Raw genomic sequence first — 10,846 nt, forward strand, 5'->3', positions numbered from 1 at the left:
CAGATCATTAGAGTCAGTATAAGTATGGTAACAGTCAGGAATGCGATGGACAGATCATTAGTGTCAGTATAAGTATGGTAACAGTCAGGAATGCGATGGACAGATCATTAGTGTCAGTATAAGTATGGTAACAGTCAGGAATGCGATGGACAGATCATTAGTGCCAGTATAAGTATGGTAACAGTCAGGAATGCGATGGACAGATCATTAGAGTCAGTATAAGTATGGTAACAGTCAGGAATGCGATGGACAGATCATTAGTGTCAGTATAAGTATGGTAACAGTCAGGAATGCGATGGACAGATCATTAGTGCCAGTATAAGTATGGTAACAGTCAGGAATGCGATGGACAGATCATTAGAGTCAGTATAAGTATGGTAACAGTCAGGAATGCGATGGACAGATCATTAGTGTCAGTATAAGTATGGTAACAGTCAGGAATGCGATGGACAGATCATTAGTGTCAGTATAAGTATGGTTACAGTCAGGAATGCGATGGACAGATCATTAGTGTCAGTATAAGTATGGTAACAGTCAGGAATGAGGTGGACAGATCATTAGTGTCAGTATAAGTATGGTAACAGACAGGAATAAGGTGGACAGATCATTAGTGTCAGTATAAGTATGGTAACAGTCAGGAGTGAGGTGGACAGATCATTAGTGTCAGTATAAGTATGGTAACAGTCAGGAATGCGATGGACAGATCATTAGTGTCAGTATAAGTATGGTAACAGTCAGGAATGCGATGGACAGATCATTAGTGTCAGTATAAGTATGGTAACAGTCAGGAATGCGATGGACAGATCAATAGTGTCAGTATAAGTATGGTAACAGTCAGGAATGCGATGGACAGATCATTAGTGTCAGTATAAGTATGGTAACAGTCAGGAATGCGATGGATAGATCATTAGTGTCAGTATAAGTATGGTAACTGTCAGCAATGAGGTGGACAGATCATTAGAGTCAGTATAAGTATGGTAACAGTCAGGAATGCGATGGACAGATCATTAGAGTCAGTATAAGTATGGTGACAGTCAGGAATGAGATGGACAGATCATTAGTGTCAGTATAAGTATGGTAACAGTCAGGAATGCGATGGACAGATCATTAGTGTCAGTATAAGTATGGTAACAGTCAGGAATGAGATGGACAGATCATTAGTGTCAGTATAAGTATGGTAACAGTCAGGAATAAGGTGGACAGATCATTAGAGTCAGTATAAGTATGGTAACAGTCAGGAATAAGGTGGACAGATCAATAGTGTCAGTATAAGTATGGTAACAGTCAGGAATGAAATGGACAGATCATTAGAGTCAGTATAAGTATGGCAACAGTCAGGAGTGAGGTGGACAGATCATAAGAGTCAGTATAAGTATGGTAACAGTCAGGAATGCGATGGACAGATCATTAGTGTCAGTATAAGTATGGTAACAGTCAGGAATAAGGTGGACAGATCAATAGTGTCAGTATAAGTATGGTAACAGTCAGGAATGCGATGGACAGATCATTAGTGTCAGTATAAGTATGGTAACAGTCAGGAATGAGATGGACAGATCATTAGAGTCAGTATAAGTATGGTAACAGTCAGGAATGAGATGGACAGATCATTAGAGTCAGTATAAGTATGGTAACTGTCAGGAATGAGATGGACAGATCATAAGAGTCAGTATAAGTATGGTAACTGTCAGGAATGAGATGGACAGATCATTAGTGTCAGTATAAGTATGGTAACAGTCAGGAATGAGGTGGACAGATCATAAAGAGTCAGTATAAGTATGGTAACAGTCAGGAATGAGGTGGACAGATCATTAGAGTCAGTATAAGTATGGTAACAGTCAGGAATGCGATGGACAGATCATTAGTGTCAGTATAAGTATGGTAACAGTCAGGAATGAGGTGGACAGATCATTAATGTCATCAAAGTATGGTAACAGTCAGGAATAAGGTGGACAGATCATTAGAGTCAGTATAAGTATGGTAACAGTCAGGAATGAGGTGGACACATCCACACGCACATGTCATAGTAACGTTGTAACCATGTCACAATTAAATGATCAACAGTGTAAGTCAATAACTGGTGTAGCCACCCCGTACACGGATCACATCCGCAAAATGCCTCCTCGAGTCTCCACATCTGACGCATGATCCTCCACTGAGGGATGTGATGCCATTCCTGAATAACGCGTCTGTAAGTATCCTACATAGTCCACGTTGTAGGCAGTGTCTGATTCATCCATTAAAACTTTCTCTTATGCATAGATATATTCACTACGTCCATAAATAACATCTAAATTCATTGGCTGTTGAAATAATAAAGTAAACTTATGGGTTTGACAGTCTTCCCTCATTTGATTAGGTCGGAGACGAATATAAGACGTCAATGCCAGAGGACAACCAGTCTCTATTATCCGCGGAAACATATTCCATCGGGCGCAAAAGGCAAAATAGATGTGAAAATTAGTTATGACATCAGGCGAAAAGGGTAAGCATGTCCAAGCCTATCAGTATAACACACACACACACACACACACATACACACACACACACACACAAAATTTGCATAAAAAACGTAAGTGTTTGTTGTCTGACACTCTGCAGCAGTACTTCGATGCGACGGCGGCCTGTAAACCAGCCAGACAATCAAGTGATGGGCCATAACATCCACACACGATAAGGCAGGAACCGTAGCCTACATTTCAATACAACTCACAAATATTTGACTGGCCCCAAACAGGAAAGGTATGATCCATAACAGTCGTCCTTCTAAATCTCACACACAAAGGGTTCCAACACGACAAAACAGAGTTGAAAGGGGGTTTTACGTCGCGTTTGGGATGTGTGTGTGTGCGTGCGTGTGTGTGTGTGTGTGTGTGTGTGTGTGTGTGTGTGTGTGTGTGTGTGCTTGTCATGTATGTTTTACTTTACAAGACATTTTAAAATTTAAATAAGTGTATATAACATAGTTGCTTTGGGGCATGTTGGGAAAGACCACCCTCCAAGGACCTCTGGACTGAAGCTGATCCGGGTGGGCTGCTTTTGTCATTTGTTTTTTTATGGTGACGTCAACCAAGGTTCAGTTCAATTTTACTGACTAGTGCACGTTGCATGTTGAAGATTATTTCGCTGATCCACATACATATGTGTGGCTGCTTGTACTTGTTCAGACATATTCTGGTTCACTATACTGACTCAGACACATAATACTGATTCTGAGCCGGCCAGTCCTTGTTTAATCCCCATAATACCTTGCGCTAGGCAGGGTAACAACACGTATCATGTTTTGACGTATTTTGGTATGACGCGGACAGGGAATCGAACCGTGGAGGTTCCTCTGTCCAGGCAGAGGTTCTGTCCACTACCCCACGGATGTGGTCGCGTGTCAGATAGCAGGATAGAAGCCAGAGTCTTGTGTTCCTTTAAGAAATTGACTCTTGGGTTTAGTCATTTGTTCATTACAACAATAAATAACTGCAGGGCTAAAAAAATATCAATTTATTAAAAAAACGATGTCATAAGAACAACATGAACAAGTATAAACGTTTTGGCTTGATAATATCACAAAATGTAGAAATACGTGTACAAAATAGATTCATACAAAAATATTCATGGCTATGATCACGTGATAAGGGATGAATATAAATAGAAACATTATGGTGAAGCCTTCGTTAACACTTTGGGCCAGATTTGTTCCAACAAGACTAAAGAAACACAACCCATATTTCAAGTAGCACAAAGATTGCTGCTACAATCATGAAAATGTCACAACATGTAGACATACGAGTATATATTAAAAGCATAGAAAGCATACACAGAGCTATAATCATGATGATAAGAAATCAATAGAAATAGAAATAATATCGCAAAGTCTGCTGTAATACTATCAGCAAAATAAAATAAACATATTTGTTCAAACATAACAAATATTTACAACATTGATAACAATGAAAATCATGAAAATATCACATGGTGGATTGACAAACGTAACCAACAAACTCTACCGGGGACTATGACGTGCATTAGACATTCTATTTTCAGGCAAGTCGTAACAGATAAAAAATGAAACACGGTACACGTTATGACTTAAACTGGTGAAGCAATATTACCTTCTTTGACGTGTTTGATACAACTACCAACACACAATGCGTCATCACATACAGAAATGGGATATTTATACATAAAACTATTGCCCTGTTGAAGAGAGGCATAGAGTGGACACAGAAAAAAAACGCATGTTAAATCTCAACGTGTAATTGCTATGAGATCATGATAACATAGGGTTTAGTTGTGCAGTCGATCAATAAAGATTGCACTAATACAAGTACTTAACTAACTCAATCATGACAAACATTATTCCACACGGAATCAGTGTATAACTTACAAATATCACTCTGGAAGCTAGCACCGATTTAGTCTTTTGTTCATTACACACCTAAAGGATAAATAACTGAAGGATGAAAAAAAATAATTTCATCCGAAAAACACCCTATGACAACAACCATCAACTAGTATAACAGATTTGACATGAAAATATCACAAAATGTAGAAATATGTGTACATATTAAATAGAATTAAACCAAAAAAATGTACGGCAATGATCACGATGATAGAAGATAAATATAGGCAGAAACAATTCTGAAGCCTACGGTTCTACTCTCAGTCAGATGCATTCAAATAAGATTAAAGTAACACAACACATATTACAAATAGCACAAAGAGGAGGCATATCATTCCGTTGGCATTCAGAAAAGGCATTTGTTCTGTCATTAAGAGAATGAAAGCCCTTCCATATTCAAAAGAAGTCTCTGCTAAAAGCGGAGTCGACTGTAAGAATCAGACTGTATCACAAGCTTGTGTTTATGAATCACTATCAAATAGTGACGATACCAGGTGTTTGCATAATAAGCTGGGTGTGAGGTGAGGCATATATAATCTCATTTCAAATCACCCCTTGTATGCAACTCATCATGTTCGGGTTAAGGGTCAAAGCTGCAGTCTGGACAGTCAAGCTTCTTAGGAATTCCCTCCTTCTTGCTGCGTCCTCTCCCCATAGCACGGACATATTTAAAATACACTTTGTCCTCCCCGCATCTGCTCTGCAACCCCCTGATGTCGATATCCTCCGTGTACAGAAACTCCACATGGAACTTGTTGACAGACACCATCGTGAACGTCTTGGGAACATCTTTCTGGCTGGACATGGAACGTCCCGAGTATCCTCTAAGAATGTCTTCAAGATTTCGTGAGCATGATACAAACTGTGACGTGAGTGTGGTGTCTTCTCTGACAGTGAAAAATGGGTTGGCCTGCAAGTCCTGTTCAATGAGCCTCTCCTCACAGAATCTGTCTTCAGCTGACCCCATCTTTGTGACCACAACTGTGACGTAATGTGTGTCCTTGTGACAGTAAAAGTCTGAGAAGTACATCCTGGTGTCTGATGTGAACAGTTCCTCCACCGGGATGAAAAGACGTCTGTTTCCGAAGAAGGAAAAATAGGGTATTTTCTTTTTGTTCTTTGATCCGCTAAAGAAGAGGCCATTGATTTTGTTGTTGATTGGACAATATGGGTCGCCATTGTTGTCCTTCAGGTACTTCTCCATCACTCCAGCTCTGTTAGACATGATGTTATCATAGTAGGACTCAGGTTTGTTGCGGTAGAACTTCGTAACATTATATCTGCCTGGAGTTTGCAGGTTCTTGGAACAAAAGGTCTTTGCTTTGTCCAGAAGGTGCTGGAGATCTGCCTTAGTATTGCCTGTAAACAAGGGAGGAAAGGGGAACATTAACTTTATGTATATTCACGTGACATATTCACAGGCAGGTATACAGTGAAATCTTTTGACGACTTGAGTCGATTCTAGAACACAACAACAACCTTTTCCTCTCTTTCCTCACCAAAACCCTGTTGAAAGTGGAGTTAAAACTCACTTATTGTTGACAAATGAAAGCAAAGTCAACTTACATGTCTTGACAGTGATGGTGTCTGATCCACCAGTTGGTGTGTAGTCCTGACACACAGCTGACCGTTGTCCAGTTGGGTCCACACTGGAACCTTTGAGTCCCACGACCTTGACCTTGTAGTTGGTCCTGGACTTAGAGACAGGCAGGAGTGGGATGCTGGCGCTGACCAGGGCAGACGACATCACAACGTACTCCTTCTGACTTCTCTCACAGAACACAACACACAGACCTGCCTCGCTGTCAGAAGGTCCTGTAGGCTTGAGGCTGTAGTCCAGTGGTGGCTTGTGCTCAACCTCCATCTCAAGTCGATCCTGAAAATGACATTTTGTTATAAAAATGAAGGGTCTTCAATTTCTCAAACAAAGTTTGATAATTTCATATCTTGATAAAATACAGAACACCAAAGACAAAATCTCAATTTGTTTCCTTAAATGTGAGTCAGAACAGGGATATCCAATTAAAACTGAAGAATACATGTGTGTATCTATTCAGAACGTAAAGTAATACTACATGTTTTTAAATGCTTCTCGTCAGACTATATGTGGCTGGACAACACAGACAGAATAAACGACACGACACGAGGACTCCTCACACACCTGAGTCTCCCCCAACAGGTGCATCACGTGACCAAGTGAGGAGAATCCACAACTCAAGTCCAACTCTGTGAAACAAAGAGGAAAACATTATTATTCTTATTGTTCATACATGAGAAGGAAATATGCCATGTATATGAACTTGAAATATTTTGCCCAAACATTCGTGTTTCGTTGATTTAAATATCGGTGCGTCTCCAAATGTCATGCACCACCCAAGTATCCTATAGTAAGTTCGAGTGTCTGTACAACAATACTAGGACATCAAAGGACATGGTGTATGATACAAGTAAGGGAAATGGCACAATACGTTTCCTGAAAGTATATACAAGGTGTTGTAAGATCACATTTGTCATTTGCTTTGATAGACAACAAATCCAAAACAAAATTGTGTTCATTCCATGTATTTTGTCACAGTTTTGCTGTCAGATATGCACAGTAGACCCTCACAAGACCGGACCCTGTTGATCAGGTAACATGTCAAGCTGTTGGCGTGGTAAATATGTATTCAAAGAACACATTATTAAAAAGTCCGGAAATTTGTTAATCCAGAAATTATTTAAACCGTACTGTCATGTTAGAAAAGGTTTCATTGTGTAGTTAAGCATCAAACCGTAGTGTTCCACCCTGTTCGGAGGGATTGTGTTGGAGCATTTAATAAAGACATGAAACAGGTATTCTTCAGTCTAAACGAAATGTTCTTAACAGACATACATTTAAACTAAATGAGATTAACATGACGTAAATTCACCTAAAATTCTACTGATCAATGATGATTACAAAACAGTTATGACTTATATATGACAGATCACGATTTCTGCATAATTTGTTAAATAAAACAATTTTCTCATACCTTGTGTCTGGTAAGTTGGAGAAATGACAAGTTTGCGAGTTGTTTCCACAGTATACGATGTTGCAAAGGGGTATCTGTCGCTGCTCTGTCCAGTGTCAATCTTCAGTCCGAACACCTGGACTGTGTCCAGATCCGGGACTGACCGCTCCATATCATTGCCAGCCTTCAGGAAAAACAGGTGCTTGAGTGAGCCCTGTCGGTTGTTGACTGCCAGCATTACGTGGGATATATCCTTCCCACACTTGATGTGTACTCTCAATACTGGACGGGAGTATTTATTTGTTTTCAGTGATATCCACGATTCTGATGAATTCTGAAAAAACTAAGAAGCAAAACAAGCATGTTATTTTTGTCTGAAGTGAGGGTTGGATTAAAATCAGAATCAATACATTTCCTTGCATAATTTAAGATTTTCACTATCTAATGTCTAACTACAATGATAATAGCCAATGAATATATAGCTGATCTGATGCTGTATAAAACATTTACATACATTTTCTCAGGTAGTAACATTGTTATTTGATTGCACACATATTGTGACCAGGTAATCTGTTTGATGTTTTGAGAACAATTACGTTGAGGTAAGTACATGAATTATGAACTATAGCGATCACTGTAAACTATACCTGTAATTACGAATGTCAAAATGTGACAATATCTGTTTGTCTCACTAATAAAGTGATATTAGACGTGCAGTAACTGGTGAGAAGAAAACCTTGACAGGTAAGAGACACTTAGATACGTCCATGCCTGTCAGCCCCTTGAATGCCACTTATCGAGATTCCAGGTCTATTACAATAAACAATCCAATTCCTGTTAGACAATTTTTGGAATCCTAACATATTATACTTGATGCACCAACAACATATTTTGATCATAAGAATGAAAAGTGTCCTTACCATGCTTACACGTCTATGTTCTTCCATCTTGTTCAGTAGTATTCATGATGTGAGCTCGTCATAGCTTATATGCACAGCCCTGTCACTCCTAATGATAGCCAGAGGATTGCAGTGTGGGAAACTGCTGGTTTTCCCAAAGGGGATTCCCCTAAAGAAACTTCTGGTCTGACCTATTGGCGCTATCAGACTCATAACCAGACATAGGTGATCAGTGTGTGGATGTGTGTGTGTATTGATATAACAACCGGCTTGTATCTGACAGGTGTATTCAGATATTATGTATCATTTTGGTGTTTAACACTGCAGTCCAACCACACATGGACAAACTGCTATCAGCAGGTCATTGTAACCTGGTAATCCCGAACTATTTTTAGATCAAGGTTACAACAGCTTAAAATTAAATGTACTGCGCACAAAGGGCTTGCATCGTTTGACTGACGTTGAGTAGGATACCAAGATCGACATTTTTTTAAATGTTATAGATACTGCTTGATCTTGTGTATATTGAAATTGGAATATGTATTTAATAGTTGAAATTTTTTTTTCAGAATCTCCATAACTTATGAAATGATTCATTGTTGTTTTATGATAAGTGGTGGAGACTGGACACAACTTGAGGGTATGTGGTGGAGACTGGACACAACTTGAGGGTATGTTGTGGGGACTGGACACAACTTGAGGGTATGTGGTGGAGACTGGACACAACTTGAGGGTATGTGGTGGAGACTGGACACAACTTGAGGGTATGTGGTGGAGACTGGACACAACTTGAGGGTATGTGGTGGGGACTGGACACAACTTGAGGGTATGTGGTGAAGACTGGACGCAACTTGAGGGTATGTGGTGAAGACTGGACACAACTTGAGGGTATGTGGTGGAGACTGGACACAACTTGAGGGTGTGTGGTGGGGACTGGACACAACTTGAGGGTATGTAGCGGAGACTGGACATAACTTGAGGGAATGTGATGGGGACTGGACACAACTTGAGGGTATGTGGTGGAGACTGGACACAACTTGAGGGTATGTGGTGGAGACTGGACACAACTTGAGGGAATGTGGTGGAGACTGGACACAACTTGAGAGTATGTGGTGGGGACTGGACACAACTTGAGGGTATGTTGTGGGGACTGGACACAACTTGAGGGTATGTGATGGGGACTGGATACATTTTGAGGGTATGCGGTGGGGACTGGACACAACTTGAGGGTATGTGATGGGGACTGGATACATTTTGAGGGTATGCGGTGGGGGTTGGGACCGGACCCAACTTGAAGGTACGTTGATGGGACTGGAATGGATCATTTAAATAATGTACTCACACAATTAATAATGACACGACTGAAAAAGCTCTTCAAACGCTGGTGTAGGATTGAAAGGGTCAGGAGGAATTATTTGATTAGGTTTTCCTACCACCTGACATGCATGCCAAAAGTCTCAGAAAACTTGGAAACATCGTGACGCAGACTAGTTTTGTGGGAAGCAAAATGAGTCTCCGCATAAACAACTGAAAAGGATAACTAACGATGATAAACAACAATCACAAAACATTCAGAAGTTAAAAAGAGAATTATATATACACCTCGTCAAAGCATCGCACCAAGGTTTTTGATAATCAGAAAAGAGATTGGTAAGGAGAAGCTGGAAAGCGAAACTAAAGCAATGAAAACTGTTACATGATGTCCAATAAGATGTTGATTTTATGACTAATAGGAAACATAAGCATTTGTAAAGAAAAACAAATTATACGCAAGCGACTACAAGGACTGTAATTTGGGATCAATACTGGCTGTATAAGTAAGGTAACTGTCAATAATGAGATTGTGGCCACCCTGTACACGGATCACATTCGCAAGACGTTTTCTCATGCATAACATCAGACCCCTGATCCTCAACTGAGGATAATGTTGCCATTCTTGATGCAGTGCCTAAGTCAATTCTTGGAGATTCTGCACTGGAGGGTGCCTGGCACAAAGCCTACCTCCCAACTGATCCCATAGATGATCCTTTAGATTTGGGTCTGGGCTTCTAGAAGGCCAAAGCTGAGTCTCAATGGCGTTGTTCTGGTGATGGTCTGTCACAGGTCGTGCTCAGTGGGATCGGGCACTGTCGTCCATGAAGGCTGGACGTGTGGCAAGTGCATAGTTATCAACATGAGGCACAACAAAACCGTCCAATTTTGTATCTTGGTACCTTTTCCATTTAATGTCCCCTGAACTGTGACTAAATCAAGTTTACAACCAAAGGAGCAACATCCCCGTACCATCACCGAGCCGCCACCACATGCTGCTATTTCCTGGATGTTGCGCTGATGATAAGATGTTCCTCTTTGGCTCCAGAGACGAGTCCTGCCATCAGTGCGTGGCTAAACAGTCCCGAATGTATTGGGGTGAGAGTCCAATTGATCCTTAATCCTGATTGTATTCATTCGACGCCTGGTGGTATTGAGGGACACTGTTGTGGGAAGAACAGTGCAAGTTGAAGTTGGCAGACGTTTTGTCATTTCTGGCACTAGTCTACCGTCGAAATCCCGATCTCGGACAG

At 40.5% G+C, this 10,846-nt stretch overlaps 1 protein-coding gene across 1 annotated transcript; it reads right to left on the reverse strand.

Moving 5' to 3' along the window:
- Positions 1 to 3,550: 3,550 nt before the first annotated feature.
- LOC139474052 (uncharacterized) lies at positions 3,551 to 8,373 on the reverse strand. The gene is made up of 5 exons (XM_071256913.1): positions 8,304 to 8,373; positions 7,405 to 7,726; positions 6,555 to 6,619; positions 5,960 to 6,269; positions 3,551 to 5,752 (listed from the first exon to the last, which is right to left on the reverse strand). Exons 1-5 carry the CDS (start codon positions 8,328 to 8,330, stop codon positions 4,974 to 4,976), a joined length of 1,503 nt encoding a protein of 500 aa, XP_071113014.1. The 5' UTR covers positions 8,331 to 8,373; the 3' UTR covers positions 3,551 to 4,973.
- Positions 8,374 to 10,846: the final 2,473 nt, after the last annotated feature.

The sequence above is a fragment of the Haliotis cracherodii genome, unplaced genomic scaffold (genome assembly GCF_022045235.1).
Source record: "Haliotis cracherodii isolate W230 unplaced genomic scaffold, xgHalCrac1.p SCAF_3, whole genome shotgun sequence".
In the NCBI taxonomy this organism is placed as follows: domain Eukaryota; kingdom Metazoa; phylum Mollusca; class Gastropoda; order Lepetellida; family Haliotidae; genus Haliotis; species Haliotis cracherodii.

Excerpts from the sequence above, each read along its gene's own strand:
- LOC139474052 (XM_071256913.1), bottom strand. The coding sequence starts at position 8,330 with ATGGAAGAACATAGACGTGTAAGCATG. Across the intron at positions 7,727-8,303 it reads AACATAGACGTGTAAGCATG|TTTTTTCAGAATTCATCAGA; the intron begins GTAAGGACACTT and ends TTTGCTTCTTAG. Across the intron at positions 5,753-5,959 it reads CACCATCACTGTCAAGACAT|GCAATACTAAGGCAGATCTC; the intron begins GTAAGTTGACTT and ends CCTTGTTTACAG.